At 39.5% G+C, this 22,993-nt stretch overlaps 2 protein-coding genes across 8 annotated transcripts; both read left to right on the forward strand.

The window, feature by feature from the left end:
* The first annotated feature begins 610 nt into the window (after positions 1-610).
* mcrs1 (microspherule protein 1) lies at positions 611-7,794 on the forward strand. Of its 2 annotated transcripts, XM_040028918.1 has the most exons (14): positions 611-890; positions 1,527-1,681; positions 1,867-2,005; positions 2,130-2,294; positions 2,444-2,553; positions 2,692-2,800; positions 2,998-3,136; positions 3,479-3,554; positions 3,717-3,745; positions 5,269-5,361; positions 5,478-5,560; positions 5,717-5,804; positions 7,155-7,282; positions 7,361-7,794. In XM_040028918.1, the coding sequence occupies exons 2-14, from the start codon at positions 1,527-1,529 to the stop codon at positions 7,445-7,447; spliced, it is 1,401 nt and encodes a 466-aa protein (XP_039884852.1). In that variant the 5' UTR covers positions 611-890; the 3' UTR covers positions 7,448-7,794. The 2 variants fall into 2 exon arrangements, with proteins under 2 accessions (XP_039884852.1, XP_039884854.1); XM_040028920.1 differs by lacking the exons at positions 611-890; positions 1,527-1,681 and having other exon boundaries at positions 1,895-2,004; positions 2,128-2,294.
* Positions 7,795-10,782: 2,988 nt separating this feature from the next.
* Positions 10,783-21,521, forward strand: suox (sulfite oxidase). Of its 6 annotated transcripts, XM_040028911.1 has the most exons (8): positions 10,787-10,855; positions 10,936-11,008; positions 11,297-11,429; positions 12,285-12,365; positions 16,678-16,748; positions 17,569-17,734; positions 18,385-18,627; positions 19,392-21,521. In XM_040028911.1, exons 5-8 carry the CDS (start codon positions 16,690-16,692, stop codon positions 20,610-20,612), a joined length of 1,689 nt encoding a protein of 562 aa, XP_039884845.1. In that variant the 5' UTR covers positions 10,787-10,855; positions 10,936-11,008; positions 11,297-11,429; positions 12,285-12,365; positions 16,678-16,689; the 3' UTR covers positions 20,613-21,521. The 6 variants fall into 6 exon arrangements, with proteins under 6 accessions (XP_039884847.1, XP_039884845.1, XP_039884848.1 ...); XM_040028914.1 differs by lacking the exon at positions 12,285-12,365; XM_040028912.1 differs by lacking the exon at positions 10,936-11,008 and having other exon boundaries at positions 10,839-10,855.
* The last annotated feature ends 1,472 nt before the right edge of the window (positions 21,522-22,993 follow it).

Below are 22,993 nucleotides of genomic sequence, written 5' to 3' on the forward strand. Positions count from 1 at the left end.
CTTGTGGGTATTAGAGAGAATCCAAAATAAATCCAAACTTGTACACAGTGTTCTTGTTTTTAAACGACATGTACGATGATGATGATTCCACCCAGGAAAAAGAACAATTCAAAGAAATCATTGGCCCCAAATAACCATGACATTCAAGTGTGTTCTTGACCCCAAATCTATATTTTGCTATAGATAAATGGATATGGAAGAATCTGTGTGAATACTGTGATACAGTATCTGTTCTGCCAGGCCATGCAGATGAAATAAATGCTGCAACTTATACCCTGTAGTGGGTACATTTGCAAAAGCGCCAGAAATACCATAAAACTCTTCTGGAAAAGTTTTAAAGTGTCTGCTGGGAAAAGGACCAATGAGGCGTGGTGTATTAGATACAAAAGTATCAAATTACAATATTAAAACTGCTGGGCTGGTCACTACATTTACCTGGTGGACAAGATGTTTTTTCATGAAGCTGCATAATTACATTCAAATGTGAAAATGTGGATTTTATTCACTTTTACACATATCGGGATTCACTTTGCCGGTTACATCTATAATAGAGAAGAAGTTTAATAAAAAAAAGTTACGTTTCAAATACTTACGACGTGCATTGTTCTGACAGATGAATATTCAGAGGAAGGCACTGTAATACAATATGTTAAAGATAACGGAGGCCACTGTTACTTTAGCCCGGATGGCGGCGGTGTTGCGAACAGCGGGTGAGCTAGACAGGAAGAAAACAACTGTCTAGCCAAACGGCTATTGCTAACGAGGCAAGCGTCAAGTAAGCGAGTTAGCCATGTAGCCGAAGCAACGAGGGATTTACAAAGAGAAATACTGGACTATAATAACTTAATCTTTTCCTTTAAAGACACAACGAAGGGGGACAGTGTGGGAAGGTGAGTGGCAAAACAGCGTAACTTGTTACTTTAACTCGTTAATAATCAAAGCTAGCAGTTAGCTTAGCTAATGTTAGCTAGCCAACACAAACCAACGGTCATTTAAATCAAATTACGCTTGTTAGCTAAACAGACCTTAGTGTGTTGCTTTCCTAGAGAGAGGTTTGTTATAGATATCAAATTGTTATTTAATATAACGTTCTGAAGGCAGCAATAGATGGCATTTGTTTACATGTCAACAAAGGCCCCTCAAAGCTAGCTAACTTGTTAGTCGTTAATTCCCCTGACTCCTATAAGCAACAACAAAAACAGCAATAATAATATTAGTCAGTTTTATACACAATTGTGAATTTAAACTATTAATAAAATATTTATCCTGTAATCTTTGTGCCCGGAGTAACTTTCGGTTTACGTCTGGAGTTATACTTTTATTGTTATTCCAGTGTTAATAAAATGCTTAATATCATGGCGTTTGAATTGTGTGAAAACCTACCAGAGGAACCCGCAGTTCATCGCAAATGTAAAGAAACCTTTACAGACAACAGCATATTTAAAGTTTAGCGACTCTGTGAAACAAAGTGTTGCTGAGAAACGTTTTAACTCTTTCTTGCTTTGTTTCCTGACGCATTTGAACAGATGCAGGCTGGTGACCCTGTGGTTGGCACCTCGATGGGAGTAGGTGGTGCTCAGAGTCGGTCAGAGGATGAAGAGTCACTTGGAGTAAAGGACCTGAAAAGGACAGCAACACAAGCATTTGGCAGTGGTGTTCCCAAACGCAGAAGTTCATCCAGGTTTGATATCTACTAATGTATATTTCATTATTTCAGTCAGGGTGGTATTCCAGCATAATTAGCAGGAAGAAATGAACCTTCGTTTTCTATGCTGATGGTGTTTCAGTACTGTGCTTTGTTTTGTTTTTTTCCCTGGTTAATCTTTAAATTTTTAAAGAACTACTTTATTATCACAATTTCTTTAGGTCAATAAAGCGAAAAAAGTTTGACGATGAGCTGGTGGAAAGCAGTCTTGTGAAGTCATCCAGTAGAGTCAAAGGTCCACCCGTAATGGAGCCTGTGCGCTGTTCGGGGAGTGAGCCTTCCTCAAGTGAGAAAAAAAAGGTAAATAAGACCAACAAATCCACAGATTATTGAGTGAATTCACATTAAAGATGATAAATATGCACATTTTTTATGATTCTCTCTCTTTTCTTATCCCCCCCCCCCCTTTATGATGCTTTTTCAGGTAACAAAATCAGGAGCAACTCTTACACCATCTCTGACAATGGTACTAAACCCTGCACCTTTAACCAAAAGAGTTAAGAAAAGCAAGCAGCCTTTACATATTACTAAAGACTTGGGCCGATGGAAACCCACAGATGATCTGCTGCTTATAAATGCAGTGTTGCAGGTGAGCTACCAAAAAGAAGATTATTGTCAAAAAGGTTGTCCTGAATTAGCTCAAAGGAGCTGCTTTGTTTAATGGCTTTGATTGTCAGTGTATGATCTAATGTGTATTGATTCATGGTATCTTGTGTGGTATTCTGTGTTTGTCTGTAGACCACAGACTTAACTTCTGTTCATCTGGGGGTCAAGTTCAGCTGTCGTTTCACTTTGCGTGAAATTAAAGAGCGGTGGTACGCTTTGCTCTACGATCCCGTCATCTCAAAGTAAGACGCCTAGCATCTGTTGTTGACTCTGACTGGGTTTTTGCAGTCTCCCAGTCCTGCATATCTCCATATGCTTTATTACACTTGTGTGTTTGAGTCATCTTTTAAGCACATTCTTGGTTTTGTGTGTCTATTTAGGCTGGCATGGCAGGCCATGCGGCAGCTTCACCCAGAAGCAATTGCAGCAATCCAAAGCAAAGCTCTCTTCAGTCAGGCTGAGGAGGCACTGCTGGCCAAGATTGGTTCAGTAAGTTATATTGAGTGGGCTATCATATATATTCTATTATAAGTGCTCCACAGGGAAAATGCATTCCCAGTTAAGGTCACTTTTTAATGGCTCATAATTGTAAGATTTCACCTGGATTGGAATGAAACACATTATTACTGTACATATTGGACTGTTGTATTCACACACAGTGTTGTGTTATGTTTCTCTCTAAACAGACCAGTCAGCCTAAACTGGACGTGTTTCAGGAGCTTTTAAGTAAGCACCCTAACGTCTTCCACCCGTCTCGCAGTCCCAAGAGCCTACTGGTGCACTGGCAGCTGCTCAAGCAGTACTACCTACTGGATGACCAGAGTGGTGAGTTCAGTTTCCCGGGGGATCCATCCAAATTCCTGTTGACAGTTTGAGTATTGAGCAGCTGGAAAACCATACAAGTATAACTCATGTCAACATCAGATGCATTGATCACCTTTGTGGCTTTGTGAGATCTGCAATGTAAACATTTTAATAGAGGAGAGGAGGTTGTTTGGACCTAAGATAGCAAGCAGTTACTCCAACAGTGTTTTGAAAGATGAATGTTATCATTTTCTCCCAATAAAACTACTGAGAATTAACTTGACATACCTGGTTGTTCTCTAAAATATGTACAAAAGAAAAAAAAACTGTTAAAAACATCTTACCTGTGACTATGTTTTGCAGTACAGCCCCTCCCGAAAGGTGACCAAGTTCTCAACTTCTCCGACGCCGAGCAGATGGTTGATGATGTAAAATTAAAGTAAGTCAGACATTCACTTCAGTGTTCAGCAAATTTTTACTGCTTGTAACATTTCCGGTCATGCTAAAGGATATTACATGCTATATTTTCCAAATTTTTAAAAAGCATTGCATTTCCATGACTTCAGGGCACCTATAAGTTGTTTTGTTGCTTTTCACACAGGGACAGCAGAGATGAAGTGTTGGAACATGGTAAGTAATTTGCTTACGACGTAGATTCAGTTAATCTTGCACATCACACATCACCTTTATTCACATTAAAAGAAGAAGAGACAGGAGAGGTCACTGTGGATTACTGTGATTTAGGAAATAGTGGATTTTCTAATGTTCTTCTGGGTTCAAAGTGGTCCATATGTCAGTTTGTCCATGAGATGATACCGAACAGTAGACTGACCCTGATGCACCCATTGAAGTGTGAGTGTGTCTGTGATAGTTGGAAAGCACTGAAAAGCATGAGACAGCACTGTAAATGGGTGTATTTGGGTTGTAATGAAAAGTGCATTGAGCGTTCACTTCAGAAAGAAATGTACTATAAAAGCACCAGTCCATTTACAATTTACCAACCCATTTAATCTGTGAATGTCAAAAGAAGCTCAGATCACTTATTATCAATGTGAGCTGAAGTCAAATTCCAGATCAGATGCGTTTTGTTCCAGTAGTTCTTTATTGCAGATAATTTGTTTTTCCTTGTTAATTACCTGGAATTAAAATGTCTTAATGTATCCGTCTGTAGATGACATGGACGTAAACCTCTGGTTATATTAATATTTACATGAACGTCCTTTCTCCTGAAACCTGTTAAACCTAAGCAGGTTTAGCAAACACTGATGTCTGATTTGGCAACCAAAGGTTGCGAACAACAATGTCATTGTTAAAGAGCTAGACTAAATATTTATTCAGCTGTAATTTAAGAACAGAGATGGCAATATAGATCAAACTGATAAGACAGATAGGTAATGTGCAGAAGAAAAAAACAGCATCATGTAATTAATTAATCTAAACACACTGCAGAGTTTGAATGGTGTAACTTAAATGCTCTTAAAACTAGATCAATAAAGACTCTGGTTCAAACTACATTTAGTCAAGTATTCAAATGTTCAAAAGTCTTTTTTTTAGCTGCACTACGCATGCACTAAAACACTAAAAACAGTCAGCCAAAGTCTGAAATATTACATAATCTGAACCATTTACATAATCTTCTTGATATCTAGGACATGAATGTTCCAGCAGTATGCCCTGCCAGAACATGAGAAATTATCATTCATGTATTTTGCTCTTTTTCATTCAGGCTTTTTAATTATTCATTGATTGTGCTGATGTGCAGCAAATGTAAAAAGTTAAGGGGAACTCATTGGCTCATTGGTCAACCTGGCTGTTCACTTAATGCGCTTGGATGCATTGGGGCATTACAAAAGCCATTGTGTAGATTTATTCTGAATCCACAATGTGTATCTTTGAATGTCAGGACATTGCTATGTTCTGACCAGGGATCCTAAAAGCTGCGTCATTACTATGAGTAGGCATTGGATAAGAAACTGATGTCTAAAAGGAACTAAAAGGAATTCTGCTGTTGACATCTGTTTGTTTTAATGTCCTTTGTATGGATGGGGAAGTTCACACTGCTGCGTCAGGGGTTGAGTTTAAGTTCACAGTGACTCACTGGAAACTGACTCAGAGTAATCTCAGTTGCTCACCACACTTTTTTTTTCTTTCAGAGCTGATGATTTCAGACCGTCACCAGAAAAGAGAAATCAGACAGCTGGAGCAGGAGTTGCCTCGTTGGCAGGTTCTTGTGGACAGTATCACAGGTTACTTAAGCTTTCATTCATAAAGTGCAAATGAAAGCCTTTATATTTGTTTATGTTCTGAGGAATGCAGAACTTATTTGTGTGCATATGTTTTTATTTTGTTTTCGGGGTTTCAGGGATGAGCATGCCTGACTTTGACAACCAGACGCTTGCAGCATTACGTGGAAGAATGGTACGCTACCTTATGAGATCAAGAGAGGTAAGTAATCTTTCAATAATAGAAACAAGGACTAAAGAGAAAATATGCTTAAGGAAGATGTTTGTTAGAAAATGTCAAGTAACTGTAAAAGAAAATATTTTTTTCCTTTTTGTTGGAGTATGATACATTTTTTTTGTTTAACCCGTATTCACACAGATTACATTAGGCAGAGCAACTAAGGACAAACAGATCGATGTAGATCTGTCGCTAGAGGGGCCTGCTTGGAAAATCTCAAGAAAACAAGGTAACTTAGCATTTTCTTGAACAACACCATGTCGTTTCATCATTTGCTTTCTTTTTTTCCTAAGTCCAATCACGCACACACATCACTGTTAGTCCCTTCATTTGGATTTTGGCCAAACGCATGCATAAAGAAAGCATGACAAGTATAGCTTGTCTTCATGGCTTATCCAGTAACCATTTAGAGACTCTGAAATCGCACCATTCCTTCTTGTTTGAAGTTGTCATGGACAGATTAATAGATAAGGTCAGGCAGGATTCTCCATGGATTATGATGTTTACAGATAACACTGTGATCTGTAGTGGGAGCAGTTGGAAGAGAGCATGAAAAGGTAGAGGAGAAAAGCAGAATGAAAGTCATTAGAAACAAAACAGAAAATGTGTGTAAATGACAGGGAGAGAGTTGGAAAGGTGAAGATGCAACGAGTAGAGAGTGCGAAGGTAGATGAGTATAAATACCTGAGGTCAACCATCCAAAGCAACAGACAGTGCAGAAGAGAGTGCAGGCAGAGTGGAATGGGTAGAAACTAGTATCAGGTTATTTGTGACAGATGGATGGCAGCAAGAGTGCATGGGAAGGTTTACATCATGGTACTGAGACCTGTTGGGATGTATGGTAACAGGAGGTCAGTTTGGAGGTGGCAGAGTTGAAGATGTTAAGATTGTTATTCGGAGTGACCATGCTGCTGCTCGGTTCCTCACAGGCACCTGAAAAAGACATCAGATCTCACCTGTTTTAGCTGCTTGGCAGTAAAGTTCAGAATCGATTTCAGATCATCTTGTTTGCCTACAAAGGCCGTAGTGATTTGACTCACTCATTAAATCTCTGACCTCTTACACCCCTGATCAGCTTCCAGGTCATTCTTGTCTGCTGATCCGATGCATCTGACTGTCCCTTGCTCTGGAGTTAAACTCAGAGGAGACTGTTCTCTGTGCTGTGGAACAGCATTTCTCTCACAGTCAAATCTGCTCCCTTCCCTCTGTCTGATTGCTCATTGTGTCTCCTGTGCCTTTTACAGCCATGATTATTGATGTTTCTCACCCACATGTATCTATTTATTGGACATGGACATGTGCAGAGGAAGGATTATAGATGTATTGGTCAAAGGATATTGAATATGGAGCTGCCAGGTAGAAGGAAAAGAGGAGGAGCACAAAATATTCATAGGGAACGGGTGAGATGGAAGCAGATAATATACTTCTGTGACCCTTAAAGGGAGCAGCTGAAAACAGAAGAAGAAGAACTGAATCATTCTTTTGAAAATGGAAGCATCAGTTTGTCTGGTTAAATTTTAGTGTTTCAGCTTGGAGAGGTCGATCAGATGTACTTGATGTTTACTGTTTGTTTTGCCAGGAATTATTAAGTTGAAGAACAACGGAGACTTCTTCATTGCCAATGAGGGCAGGCGGCCTATTTACATAGATGGCAGACCGGTCCTGTCAGGCAACAAGTGGAAATTAAATAATAACTCAGTGGTGGAGGTAATGTCAGAATCTTAACCAAGTTAAACGGCTGTTTAATCTTTTATTCTTGCTTAAATAACCTGTCTGTTTCTTCAGATTGCAGGTCTTCGCTTCGTGTTTCTTATTAATCTGGAGCTCATCTCTCTAATAAAAGCTGAAGCGGCCAAGATGACACAACAGTGATCGTCAGCCTTGCAGCTGCAGAATCGGCCTATGGCAGCAGAGCATGTCATATCAGGCAGTCTGCTCAACACTGGTTACAGGTGCTCTTGTGAGGCATTGTAGTGCTTCGAGGGGATAGGACTGACAATGGCCTTCTCACCCCTCAGCCTGAAATGTGATTTTCACACAGGCTTCAGCTAAATCCTGGAGCACGACAGCAACAGGTTTTTACTTGGTGTGTGGATATTTTATGTTGTATGTAATGTAGACATTCTCACAGAGCCTCGCTTTTTCCAGCTTTTCACAATATTGTATTTAAATTCTGTAGTAAAACTTTTTCAAATTAATAAACTTGTATACACAATGAATGTCTGGCTGTTTGAATATTAAATTTTGCATGTTCCCAAAAAAGAAAAAAACAGTTTTGGACGAAACAAACTTGCAAAGAAATCTGTTTGTAAATAAGAAGTTAATAGAAAAACAGCTGAAAACACTGAATATTGACTTTACACAAGATGACTCGAGGTATAAGTCCACTATATCTTTTGACTGAGACTCTTTATATGCTTATTTAGCATGCAGCAGGTATGATGAAGCATACTGACTAAAAATGAACTCCCTGTTTAACTTAGACACTTTAAGTGCTGAACACCACTTAAAGTGTCTGAGAGCACCAGTGATCGCTAGTTCCGCTTTTCAAATTAAAAAGGTAATACATGTGAGCAAAACTGAGTGTGTTACGTTGTTCCTCTTGGGCTGAGTGCCTTTAACTTAAGTTTAATCAGTTTTATTCCATCATCTCAACAGTAAGAAAGATTTTACTAAACTATAACAGTGAGGTCAATGCACGGATTGGGAGAATTTGAGGGGAAAATTATTTATGGTCTTTGCTTTTCCTGTGTGATGTTAGTCTGCAACAGCTTTATTTGTTGTATAAGAGGCGCCCTGCAGGCCTTTGCCCTGTTCTTCTGTTTAACTAAGCTTAATATGCCTTAATTAGGCTAAAATATTGTTTGCTCACAAAACTAATTTCATTCTCTATTATTAATTTATTAATCCTAGAGGAAGTTATCTTGCCTAACATTCAGTTACTGTAGGATGGAGTAGAGTCATTAACTTTTACATTAAACTTTATTTTCACCATAGAGCTTTGTTGAATGATAACGAGTAATGAGGCATGAATAGTCAATGGTCTTCCCAAAATACATACCAAGTGCATTTAAAGGACTGACAAAATAACACATTTCATTAAACTGACAGCATGTCAGTGCAGGTTTAACCATCCTGCTCTGATTTGTTCGAGATGAATTTTAAAGAACCGGAAAATCCAGACTCCTCTCAAGTGTCACCCTTTTTGTTACCAAAGTGCTGAAGTATTAAGACACGAGGAGTACATTTGACCAGTAGATGGCACTAGAAAGCCAACCAGTTAACAAAACAACAGGATCACTATTCTAGGTGTTATTATGCACATATGTGACAGAATTTTCCTACAGAGACATAAAAACACTTACACACTCTTCCCACCTCTTTCACTGCTCAGAGAATAAATTCTATAAGCTGTTGAAAATCTATATGAACTCCACAGCAATAAGAACATAATCCATTCAATTTTTTCACCTGAACTGAACCCTATAGGGATCTTTACAACTCTTGTAAATTAGTACATTCCACCGAATTGCAACAACCTACACACCACTGGCAGACTGTTAGTATTACATAAGTAACTCTTAAATATTTATATAAGGTGTGTGTAAAGTTTGAATGTAACCTGGTGGCTCTCTTTCCATGTGGAATCTGTCATTAACCAGGTTTTGTCTGTGAATTGTTAAAATACACAACATGAGTACCTGTTTCACGGGCTACCTAGCAACAACATGAAGAAACAAAAGAAAAGGCAATGTATCACTACTTGGATACGAAAATATATATTTTGATTTACAAGAAGACTATGTGTGCAAATGTAAATGGCCTGTATTTGTATAGCGCTTTACTTAGTCCCTATGGACCCCAAAGCGCTTTACACTACATTCAGTCATCCACCCAATCACACACACATTCACAAATGTACCAGGAGATTGCCAAAATAAAGATAGGGCAGTCCACTAAATCTGCTGTTGACATAGCAACCCTGTCCTCAGACCAGTTTTGACTGGATTACTCAAACATGGCAAAGCTCACATATTGGCCAAGTTTAAACAAAGGAAAGGGGCAACACTCTGACACATCAAACACAAGAGTGGACCAATGTGGACACACTGCTAAGTTCTTCCAAAATGTGAGTCACTGCAGGGTTTTCCATTTGCATGTGTAAAGGAAAGTGAAACTGCGGGCGTGACCTCAAAATGAAACTGAAAAGATGGGATTAAAAGAGAAAACAGGTTGCCATGCCATCATAAAAAAGGCATTTTGTCTTCATTTTGCAGTTTCATTCACCTCTTCCTGCTGAGATGCACAGAATAAAAACGTTTCTGAGTTCAATTCCACTTCCATTGCACGTTCTCCCTGTGTTTGTGTGGGTTCCCTCCAGGTACTCTGGCTTCCTCCCACCGTCCAAAGACATGCAGTTTGTGGGAATAGGTTAACTGATTAATCCAAATTGCCCAATGGTTGTCTGTCTCTGTGTGTCAGGGCGTATCTCACCCTGAAAAGGATAAGTGGAAGCGAATGGATAAGGATCTATGTGCCTGGGAGCAATAATGCTCAATCATAATAATATCTGCACTAATTTGAGAAGGTATTGTAACCGTGTTGCCAACCTGTCAGAGCTATCGTAACCTCTACAAATATGAATGCAGATGGATAAATGTCATGCTACTGGTCCAAATTTTGGGATTCACTTCAAATTCCTTGCATTTGAAAAGAAAGTACAAGGTCTTTTGTTCTGTCTTCCTCCCCTCACCCCTGTCCCTGTGCCCGCTTCTATTAAACGTTTGTTCCTGTTAAAAAGGAGTTTTTCCTTTCCACTGTCACCAAGTGCTTGTTCATATGGGCTCGTCTGATTGTCGCTTTCTCTGTATTATTATTTAGGGTCTTTACCTTATAATGTAAAATGCCTCGAAGTGACCGTTGTTGTGATTTGGCGCTATAAAAATAAATAAATTGAATCGACTTTTATGTTTATCTAATATAATGCTATACTGATCAGAAATGTTGTAACAATTAATGATTAATCAAACGACCAGATATAAATTTTTAGCAGAACATCTGCAAAAGTGTAGAGTAAGGCGGCAGCCACCATTTCTGCAAGTTTACCATGCATAAAGACTAGTGAGTGTAACAAGTGTCACCTGGCAGTTTGTTGCTCTCTGCCAGGTGATTGGCTGAAGAGCTGTGAAAAGGTAGTGGGTGTGTGGGGGGAGTCAGCGCTCTTCTGTGGAAAAAACCAGAGGCAATTAATTCACTCAGGTGCGAGTGGGTATACTGTCGGTAAGAGACTTTTGCCATTTTTGTTTGGATCATTTGCTATTGCATGTGCCTATTTTTAATGTGTCATTGGACTTTTTTAGTGTGACCACGAATTTTAATAGAAGAATTGATCAAGCCCTAGATCGACTGCGCGCAGGGAAACTGATCAATATTGTAGGTATATTGAGTGTTTTAGCTTCATGATTTTGAATGGTTTCATAAAATTGATATTTTATTGGGTAATATTTTAATTGATAATGTTGTTTGTTTTTCAGCTGTGCTGTCTCCGCTGTCCTTTTTTTCGTCCTTTTTTCGTTCTTTTGATTAATTTGTAATTTTGTTTTGGTTAGTCCGTCCAGCCGTAAAGGCGGTTATTGATTGAGAGTAAGTTGTGTAAGGGCGGACTAACCTCCCTTTTTGTTTTTTGTTTAATTGTTTGTGCCACTTCCCTTTATCTCCCAGATCGCAGGCCATGCATAGCACTGATTCCCAGCTCCGCTGAGACCCGAATTGTTTGCGGTGTGTGCCACGATTGCAGTGTCGCTAAGCGGGGTGTGACGGGTTGCAGTGTTGTTATTTTCGCACAGTTTGTGTGGTAAGTCTCATGTGCAGCTGGGATATCAGCAGGATGTGTAGTAAGTCCTGTCTGGAAATGACTGGGAATTTGTATGTCTAGCTCATGTAATAAATAAATGATCAATTTATTTCTTTGCCCCGTTTACTCATCCCTTGTCCTCGATTACATGAGCAAAGCGGAAAACTGCTGTGCTGATTGAAGAAACAATACATTCAGTTAGTCTTGTGTCTGGAACATTAGCAGCTCCTTCAGAGCTTTCTTGTCTCTGTGAAAGTGAGGCTGTTCCCATTCATTATATTTGCTCGTTTTAGCAGCGCATGAAGGCTTTTCGTGGCTTCTACATTTGTGCATTTGTTCAGGGTGTGGTCTCTGTGTTTTCTGTTCTCTTGCTCTATCTCAATTTTTGGTGTGGAGGACAAGCTGTATTCTGCATACCAGTTAGTATTTAACCTGTCAATCAGGTGCGTTCAGGATTATCTGGTCATTTAACTAGAGCTGAGCGTGTTAAAGTCACTGCTGGCACAGTCAATTTAGCAAATTGCTTATAATGCCTGTTATGTAAAATTCTGCCATAGATGTTGATATCACATTAATAACTATATGATAATACGCTAATAAATGTTTTATATTTTGCAGCAAAAAATAATAACGAGGTGTACATGGTTAATTAAGGGTATAAAAAGGGTGTTTTATTTGTTAAACAGTTAGTAGTGAAGTTGTTGTTTTTTTTGTTTTTTAAGACAGGAGAATATTCAAAATTTAGTTTTATTATTAATTATTTCGGCGGATGAAGCGTGCCCTGTGCTGTCATTACGTGGACGATGTAAGTAGTAGCTTTCTTGAACGTTCCTCGTTCACTGTGTGTGTGTGTAGGTACGTTCAGAGATCCGCAGGGTAGCTGTCCTTCGGGCATCTTGAGCAACCCAGAACACTTCACACAGAAACACAGGAGAGGTGAGTGCGCTGCGGTTTGGACCAAAAAGCGGGAGAAAACAGATTTCTTTTGTTCATGAAGACTTATTTACAAGTTGGGTGAGGAAGGGCTACAAGAAGCATGCTTGCTAACTGAAATGTTAGCTAGGTTAGCCGTGAGGATGGTGATGAAGCGCAACGCCGGCATGTTTGTTACGTAAACATTGAAGTGCTGCCATTTAAAAAAAATTAAATTAAAACTGTGTGCTTGTGTTGAATTCGTTAGGATTATTACCGCCTTGGTTCGCTGCGGTTAATATAAAATAGTCAGTGAAGATTTTTAATAGATTTTTCCCTCGCTTGTCATCAGAAGCCTCTAACCGGTTTAGCTAATGTGTACTCAGCGTGAACCAGCAGGGACCTGGAGCCTCTGTGCCCTCATACTCCTTTTTTGGTATTATTATTATTATGATGATGTTGTCCATGCTGGTTGTTTTGCCAGGTTTGACCAAACTAAAAAGGACATTCCTCTGTATTTTATTTCTGTCTTGGTGGTTTTGAAAGTACATTGTCCTTTTAGTTTTTCTGAAATGCAGGATTTTATATTGTTTTCATTTTAGTTTCATACATTTTATATAAGTCTGCTAATACATGTAATTTACTTTTAGGGTAAGGGGTTCAGACTATGCTGAAAGGTCATGGTGGTAAACATATGAAGTGTAAGTGTGTCCTGTCCATATAGTGTTAGCTTTGAGGAACACCATGCAGATACTACAGAAACAAGGTGATTTAGCACTTTACAAAAAATGTTGAACCCGACCAAATATGGGATTTTGCAGATTTTGTTGATTTGTAAATTCAGTATTCCAATATATTGGCCAATATTTTTTTTTTTTCTTCGAGGCACATATTTACATAACATTTGTTGTGTGTTATTTATTTACTCCTTTATGCTCTGCCCGACCTTGCTGGGATCAGTTGTTCTTGTTGCTTTCCAAAGATTTTACCAAAGATGTAGTTTGTCCAGCCAAGGCTGGACAAATTACGCAATGTTAACACTCATAACATGGGTGATTGGCGTTTATCCTATCCCTTTCTTTTTAAAATTCCATCTACTGGATGATATAAATGCTGATGGTGACTGATTAGATCAGTTGGTAAGGCTGTAACATACATTTATTCATTTGTCCTTTCACCATTCAGAGCTGCGACAGTGACTGAGCTCTGCCCTGGCAGACTGTGCTGGGGGAAGTTGTGTCTGTGGTTGTGGTTACTGATTGTGGTTGAATTTCAGAGGTGGGTCGAGTATCCAAAAATTGTACTCAAGAGTAGCATTACTTTAAAATATTATTACTCAAGTAAAAGTGAAAAGTAGTCTTCAAAAAAGTTACTCGAGTAAGAGTAAAAAAGTACTTGGTGAAAAGACTACTCAAGTAGCAAGTAACTGTTTGAAATGTCCGATTTATTTTATAAATAAATGCTATCAGACAAACAAAAATAAATAAATATACAAATTTTAGTATTTTCAAAAGGAATATATGTAAAAAGATCAACAAAATAAGGCACAACAATTCTAATTTCCAGATTTCAGATTTTCACAAAATTTTTCAAACAAGCTTTTTTCACCAATACTTACAGTAAACAATATATATATATAAACAGTGCAAACAATTTCCAGTGACAAGATATGCTGTAAACTTTATATTCATTTTTGCTCCAAATGGCACAGCAGCCTCAGAGAAAACCTTAGAACGAGGCATCTTCAACATATGTACATACAAGGCAGCTCAGTTTACCATAAGTTGTATGGGTGTGCATCTATTCCTGCATATTTAGCAAAAATGTGCCATTTCTTCACTCAGTGAGGTGATGGTTAAGCTTCAGCAGCAGTTTGCTCTCAAGGTTCTTGCTGTGAAGCTGTCACTGTTTAGAAGTGAACAGGAGTCCTGCATGACTGAGAAGTCCTTCACAAGCTCCAGATGCATGAAGAGCTGTATTGATTTTGATCGACAGCTTCTTGATGTGAGGAACGCCATGCAATAGAGCCACACCTCCAGTGAATGGACATGAAAGGTACCTCTCCAGCCCTGCTTCTGGCTTTCCTGACCCCATGGATCCATCATCTTAGTCGGTTAGGCTGCTGTTTGTGCTGGCCTCATCCAGCTCTGTCTAGGTGATGTCTGATGAAGTTGAGACCTGTGGAGAGATGCAAGGTTTTCAAAAGAATTAGCTCTGGTCATTATAGTGCTGTATTCACTGCAAAGCTGCGGATGTTTGGCAAGAAGATTCGATCACACTGGAGATGTTTTTTACTAACTCTTGTAGAAAAAACAATCTTGTCATTCATATCCCGCACAAACAGTTTGCAATGAATTCCAGATTAAGTTTAAAATAAGAATGCGTGCAAGGCTAAGCAGTGCTAGCCAATAGATCCTCCTGTTTGGCTGTTACTCTGGGAAAAGACGGTGATGGAAGTGTGACTGGAGCTGCGACGTAGCCTATGTAATATTTATATTGTACGAATGTGATAATTCTGTATATTGTAATAACGTGATATTATATTGATATGCTTCCGTATCCAAGGCTTTTCAATGTGGCCTCACAAAATTATCACAATTACAACAACCATGAAAAGAGTTGGATGGACATTGCTGCTCAATCACAGCTGCCTGGTCAATGTCTTTCATTAGTAATTTAGCAAAGTTGACGGTGGTGGTGTGTGCCTGTGTGAGTGAGTGAAAGACAGAGAGAGGGAGAGCGAGAGACAGATTTTGTATGATAAGCTTCATATTATGAATGCACAGTTTGAGCACTCAGGTCGCATCAGGCCGTATAGTGTGAGACCCTGCACCGTGGCCTATGAACTTCTACCCATAAATTCATATGGATATTTCACCATCTATCACCATTCAGACACAAAGAGTCTGTGATACCTTATTTAACAGGATTTTATGCATTTTCTTGTTATTTCAAGCCTTTTGATGAACAAAAATCTGTTTTTTCAAGTTGGAGTAAATCAACCCCCGCTTGAACAGGTTTTATGTATTTATTTTCTATATCTATTCATCTTTTTCTTATCGCTGTGGGTGCCAACAAAAACCGCATCATTGTGCTTTTGTCACATGTTAGCATACTTGTAACAATACTGCTGCATGTAGCTCGTCTTACACCCATTCATAAAGTAATGTGTTACCAAGAATCATAATTGCTAGTATACATCCACATTTAAAACCAGAACCACGGTGAAAGCTGTCATCTTTTAAATACAGTCTGTCCAAATCAGGTTTGTAGTTGAAATCAACAGTGCAGAATCGTGCAGAGCGTTGTACCAAGTTTGGTCCCAATACTTTATATGATAAAATATAAGGTAAGCTTAACTCTACAGGTTAGACACACACACAGATGTTTTTCTGTAGCCCTGTTGTTATTTTACACCAATACAGTTGTGTTTATGGTGATATGCTCAGTTGTAACATCTCCGAAAGGAAATAAAATTTGATGAAGTTTCTGCTAAAAAGTGAAATTTTCAGTTGTCATTCTGAGTGAGACAGACTGAGGTCATGGCATTACTTCTGTTCAGCTTTGTGAACACATGACTCGGTGGTTGCACAATGCTTTCTGTTAAAAAAGAAAAAAAAAAAGAAAAAGAAAGTGCTTAGATTCAGGAGTTAATGACGTCATTCTTGAAAGTCTTTGAAAATCTGAATTTCCTCAGTGACTGTAATTGTGCTGCTTCTTTAAAAGCTGTCAGATAAGTCAAAGTAATGTTTATGGCTGCTGTGATAAGATATGTGTAATCACCTGATAAAGCACAGCTACGTCATGTGATATCCTCTGGTTTATCAGTGGTCTGTAAATAAGTTTTTTGTTGGTAGTTCTAGTTTAGTATTGTATTGTTCTCGATTCTCGGGTTAGTCAATCTTCTATTCCTCAGTTTTTATTGTTTGCTGGACAACATACAAGAGTGAATTGAACCCTTGGCCTCCTTGTTCCCCTCCTCCCTGCTCACTCCCCCTCAGCTGGTTGGCTATTTTTTGAAGGATGAAGTAACAGCTTGTTGGTCAGTTGATTAGAAATGGAAACATTTTAAGGTTCTGTTTGTCATTTACTCAAAACCCATTGGCTGTAAGTGTACACACAGTTTGGAGTTTCTCGAGGAGTGCAACAACACTGAATTATACAAGTAAAAATTGGGATCTCTGTTGAAATGTTTCATATTACTGACATTTTCAGAAGTACATTTATCTGCCCCTAAGACCTGCTAACCAAGTGTGGATGGAAAAATAATGATCAGCTACCAGATGATGCTCATGTGCTTTTTTTTTTTTTTTTTTTAAATTTCTTTCTTTGTCAGAACGTCAGTGCAATGCTGCTCCTCAGACGCTGCCACAGGCTGAATCCAATTGGCCCGCTCAGCATTGACAGGTACATTATTCTAACAACGTAATTCTAATGTTTATTTCATATAATTTACTTCATTTTTACTTGTGATGTAGCTCAGTAGCTGAGCTCCACTAAGACAACTCTTTCTGGTTAACAGACTGTGTACCTGCAAATTAATTTAGTGTTACGAGTTGTTAGGTTACATTTTAGTGTACAATAAATCTAAAAGCTTGCACTTTATTTTGGTGCTACAGTAGCAATTAGCAACAGATATTCCAGGTTTTTCCTGGTGAACATTTAAAACTGACAGAAAACTGACAACTACAGGATGTCTCTTAGTTTTCTTTTTTTTTTTTTTTTTTTTTTGGTCTTGCATTGTGCACTTCTGCTTTCTGTCACAGGCATAATCTGTAAACAAATGATGGCTGTAGCTTCCAGTGAATAAAAAGTAAAGAAAATTCAGAAGTGCCTTAAACCTGGAAAGTGTCTGATTGACAAGAACATTTTTCAGCTTAACCCAAACACATTGCCAGTGTAGTAAAAGCATGCATCAGTCATGGATTGGCCATTCCCGGAGCTCAGACCTCAACTTTACTGACCCAGTGTGGGATCATTATGACAGAGAACCGAACAAAGAGCAGCCATCTTCCAAAGAAGCGCTTTAAATGTCCTTCAAGAAGCCTAGCCTTCTGAAGACTAGTTAATGAAATGACAAGAAAGCTGCCTAAGAGAGTCAGACTGTGTTTAAGAATGAAGGTGGTCATACCAAACATTCACTTTCATTCTCATTAGAATTTTACTAGTAGGTTTTGCTGTGTGTATATATGTCAAAGTTATATTTCAATTTTTAAAATGTTCTCAGAAATCAGGTGGCACCTGTAGTTGCATCGTGTGCAGTTCGTCTCTGCAGCAGCAGCAATGACCAGAGGTTTCACCAACATGGCTTCAGTGCCAGCTGGAGACACGTCCTGGCAGGACTGCTGGCTGGCACAGGGGCTGTACTAGGATATGGTCTACACCGTCACAAGGTTACAAACAGACAATATCTGTCCATTTTTACTTTCTTTTTAAAGTTTAATGCACTTTTTTTTTTTTTGCCATAATTTGCTAAATTATGCTAATTACATATGTTTTTAACCACAGCAGCAAATGAAAATTTAAAATTGCACCGTCTCAGCAAAAATCTACATCAGCAGATTTTGTACCTTCAGAGCTTGTCAAGCAAAAACAGAGCACTGCCCTACAAAGTCCACGGTCGTTACAGAAACCCTTTCTCAGCAGTACAACCAGATTAACAGCACCGACAGCATAATTTTCTCAAACTGCCAAGTCTGAAATTTTCTAACTTTAACAGTTAAATATCAACTGATGTCTTTCCAGGAATTAGGCTGTACCTAATGAGGCTCGTATGCTAGCAGTCAGTGCTAACTCTCAAGGAGCTGCTTACTGGTTGTTTATTTAATCAAATAAAAAAGGCCACACGGTTTTATGTTAAGGTAGTAAGCAGCAGTAGCGCTTCAAATTTGAAAAGTTGAAAGCTCATATATTTTCTTCTTTTGACATCCCACGGAACTTTTTGGTGTTTTTAATATAAGTAGGGAGGATATAGGTCTGTGCATGACCATTAGTTTATTGCTATTTTGATAGAAACTGATGCCTGATGCCTCTTTCTGTGCAGGCTATAGAGAAGAGCTCCCCGCTTTCTATCATCAGCCAGGAGGAAGTTACAAGGCATCGCTCCCTGAAAGATGGCGTTTGGGTCACCTACCAAGGCGGCGTCTATGACATTACAGAGTTTGTTTCCATACACCCTGGTGGGGAGAAAATCATGATGGCAGCAGGTGGTGCCATTGAGCCCTTCTGGTCGCTTTATGCGGTACACAATCAGGAGCATGTGCTGGAAATCCTCTCTGAGTATAAGGTGAGAAACCCGCTTGTTTCTGTTGATTTAACTAAAGCGCTGTTACATACTAAGGAGTTAAAATGTACTGCACTGGGGTTTGTTATTCAGTATTAAAAGATCAGGTGTGACCACTGAGCTTGGTTAGTTTAACATAATCAACCCAGTAGTAAGTTAGCTAAAGGGGAGCGTGGGTGTAAAAGCTTTAGTAACACTGCTATTCATAGAAATTTACCAGGAAAAAAAAACTTTCTTATGGGTGGAAATAGTTGTGTCAAACGGGATATTACACAGTATAGCTGTGTGGAAATTTGCACTTAAACCAAACTGCAGACCTCAACACATGTGTGAGCCTTTCATTTGACATCAACACAGACATACCCACTGCTAAGCTTGCAGAGCTCTTTCTTTTAATAAGGTTCTCACTCAAAAGAAAAGCTGACATAATAATAAAACAGTAGATGCTGTTCATTAGATGTTTTTGAAAAATTGCAACAGAGGTTGATGAGCTTTCGCAGCACATCGCTTGAATTTATCCTTAAATTAACTTTTTAAATGTATGTTGTTCATCTTGCCCTTCTGTTCAGTGCAGACACATATGAAAAGGTCTGCTGCACACTATATACTGAGGAAAACCTCATGGCTGTAAGCTGAATGCTGGCACTCCCTCAAGTGGTCACTGAGAAAAAATGTGTGGCTGATGTTTTTATTAGCTTCTTGAGCTGAAGAGAAGTTCAGTTGCAGTTTTGGTCTAATAAAATCTTTGTGTCTGTGGTTGATGCAAGATTGGTGAGCTGAAAGCAGAAGACCTGAAGAAGCAATATACTTTTAAATCATCAGACCCCTACTCTTCTGACCCTGAGCGTCACCCTGCCCTGCGCGCCAACAGCCTCAAGCCCTTCAACGCTGAACCTCCACCTGAAATCCTCGCTGACAGCTACATTACGCCCACTGCTTTCTTCTTCAAAAGAAACCACCTCCCGGTTCCTCAGGTGGACCCCGATTTATATCGCCTACATGTGGAGGGGCTACCCAGAGGAGTGCTCACACTGTCTTTAGAAGAGTTGAAGACTCGATTCCCCAAACACACCATCACAGCTACCCTGCAGTGTGCAGGAAACCGCCGTAGTGAGATGAATAAGGCCCGGCAGGTTAAGGGACTGAACTGGGGCTTTGGTGCCATTGGTAATGCGACATGGAGCGGCGCCAAGCTCAGGGATGTCCTGCTGGCTGCAGGTTACGGGCCAGATGTAGCCCAGTGGGCTCGCCACGTTCAGTTTGAAGGACTGGATAAAGAAATAACAGGGAGTGCGTACGGTGCTTCAATCCCTATAAATAAGGCAGTTAGCGAGGAGGGTGATGTGCTGCTGGCCTATGAAATGAACGGCAAGGATATTCCGGCCGACCATGGCTTCCCCATTCGTGTGGTTGTACCAGGTGTAGTGGGCACACGCAACGTGAAGTGGCTGGGTAAAATAGTAGTCAGTGCACAGGAGAGCAGCAGCCACTGGCAGCAGAAAGATTACAAAGGTTTCTCCCCTGGAATAGACTGGGACACAGTGGACTACAATTCTGCTCCAGCCATCCAAGAGCTGCCTGTTCAATCTGCCATTACCACACCTGCAGAAGGCTCCGTGATCGATCGCAGCGAAGAAACGCTGACTGTGAAGGGCTATGCTTGGAGCGGCGGGGGCAGAGAGGTGATACGCGTTGATGTTTCTGTGGACGGAGGGAAGACGTGGAAGGAGGCCAAGTTGAAGAGCAGCGACAAGGAAGGAGATCAAACTTCTCCCCCACTAGGACGAGCTTGGGCATGGAAGCTGTGGGAGATAACGGTTCCTCTTCCTCCAGAGGCCCAAGAGCTGGAGCTCATTTGCAAGGCAGTGGACAACAGTTACAACACGCAGCCGGACACATTCGGTCCGATCTGGAATGTGAGGGGCTTGCTGAGTAACGCCTGGCACAGAGTGAAGGTGAAGATCAGCGAGGATGACAACGAAGAATAGGCTCAGCGGTTGAAGTACAGAAATCAAAAGACTTAGAGCTTAAACAGAGTCATCTCAGAGTGGGCTATTTTTGTCTTTTTTAATTACATTTGTGTCATGGACTCAGCAAATGTAGGATCAACCAGAAGTAGCACTACATTTTGAAATATTTTTGACAAACAGCCTTAAAAATTTATTCATTTTGTTGCCTGTGAGATTTGCAGCGGTACGCACATGGGATGAAGCTCAAGGCTGTGAACAGCCAAATTAAATTATGTCTGGTTATCTCCATTTATTAGTCACTTTCTTTTATTCTTAAGCAAAACTGTGGTTCAGTTTGACTCTGAAGCTCTGTGGTTTATAATGATGAAGCATTTATTTTTTATAATCCATATTTATAACACTGAAGATGAACTTTGAGCTATTCAAAGAAAATCTACCTGTAGTAACCATCTCGTTGAAGTAATCGATGTTTGGCTTAGGTTAGCGCATCAGTGGTGGACTGTGGCCCTCTGACTAATCATGCTGTGGGCCTGTCCTCTGCTCTTTCAGAGGAGATATGAAATACAAAACTACAGTGTGAAGTTCCAGCTGAAGTCCAGCTGTGTACAGGACAACGCTACAGCGCAGCAGAGGTCCCTGTGTGGTAAGGAGAGGCCAGAAAAAATATACTGTTGAGAAGTGAGTGCAGACTCCTTACACTCAGAGAGAGGACGGGGGAATAATATGTAGGACCAGTAAAATGTAACGGTTAGTCATTTTAGCATTTGTTTGAAGAACTGGAGAAACTGCAGGTTTTATTTTTTACAACATTATGAAAATATGCCGATGCACTGCTCTTAAGTCTTATTAACAGGTGGATTATATTTGAAAGTGTGAGAATCATGAAATGTATTTAACTGCTTACAATGAATAAAGACTTGGACTTTACACTGGCCTACGTCTGGTTATTCAGCTTTTCCTGATTTTGGCCTTTCACACTATTTTTTTTTTTTTTTTTTTCTCAAATTAATGTACAAGGAATAATTACACCATGATGACAGATGGCTGTTGTTACAGATGGATTTCAGCAACTTTCAGTCCAGCTGGTACACAAAACGCCTCCTGTCAGTCACGTAGCTCTGCTCTGTTTGCTTTAGATACTTACGTGTGTGTGTGTTTGTCTTATGATTTCAAAAGCAGCCCGATCCCAAAAAAAGAACACTTTGTACATACTAGTCTTACTTTCCCTCCTTTTGTTCCTTTTTCCCTTTTAATTACATAACTAACTTTCACAACGATGACAAATGCAAATGGCAGGAAGCACAAAGCTGACGCCTGAGGTTTACTGCAAGGTCGGCAAACACAGAACTGTCACATTGATGGTAATATTTTGCCAGTATGATGCGAGATTAAATAAAAATCAAATAAATCAAATTCAAATTTTATTTGTCACGTACACAGTCATACACAGTACGATATGCAGTGAAATGCTTGGACAACTGCTCGTGACCCAAAGAAAACAAAAAAAGGAAAGGCTATGAATAAGATAGGAAATAAATATGAAAAATTAAAAAGAAAAATTAAAAAGGGTAAATTTAACTAGGAAGGAATAAAATATAAATTAAGGTTAAAAATGAAATGACTGTACAACACAACTGAACATAACATGACTGAAGTCTGCAATACAGTTTTTTTTTTTTTTTTGTAAATTTTTATAAAAAGACAAATATTAAGAAAAGATGTTTCACCTCTCATTGAAGATGCTGCTTCATTTCTAAAAACAAATAGTGGAGAGAGAACAATGTATTTAAACCCTAGTGGGGTTTTGGAAGTAATCCTGAGAGTCCTCATATGAGCCAAGTTGTGAAAAAAGGCGTGGGTCATTACCATCACCAGGGGTTAAGGGTGAAACCCGCTGTGAGACCTTGCCCCACCCTGCCATGTGAGGTCACCTAAGGAACAGTGTGAGTGTTCATTGAACAGCCTGGGAAGAGATCTCAAGACTGCATTTTAGGTGGCTAATAGCTGGTGTAAGTCACCGCCTCTGTTCAATGATGGTTGTTCACATTGGACATTGATGACCTCTTTCACTCCTGTTTCACACCATCTGTCTTCTCGGTCATTGATATGATGAGAAAGAGTGACCTTTGCCCTTTAGGTCCAGATCTACAGCTGAGGCACGAGGTGGCTCTTCTATGCTGTGCTGTGTGTTTGTGGAGTGGCTGTTTGGTCTCTTGCTGCACTGCACAGTGTACGTTATGTTGTTTAGCTTGTGTTTGGGAGTTGTTTTTTTTTTCCCCTTGGAATGAACCAGTTTCTGTCTGAGGGTGTTGCTGGGTCTTAAGCACTGTGGGATTTTCGTGTTGTCAACTACTTTTTTTTTTTTTTTTTTTTTTTTAAAAACAACTAAAAGAACTGAA

The sequence above is a fragment of the Simochromis diagramma genome, unplaced genomic scaffold (genome assembly GCF_900408965.1).
Source record: "Simochromis diagramma unplaced genomic scaffold, fSimDia1.1 OVJJ01000483.1, whole genome shotgun sequence".
Taxonomy (NCBI): Eukaryota; Metazoa; Chordata; class Actinopteri; order Cichliformes; family Cichlidae; genus Simochromis; species Simochromis diagramma.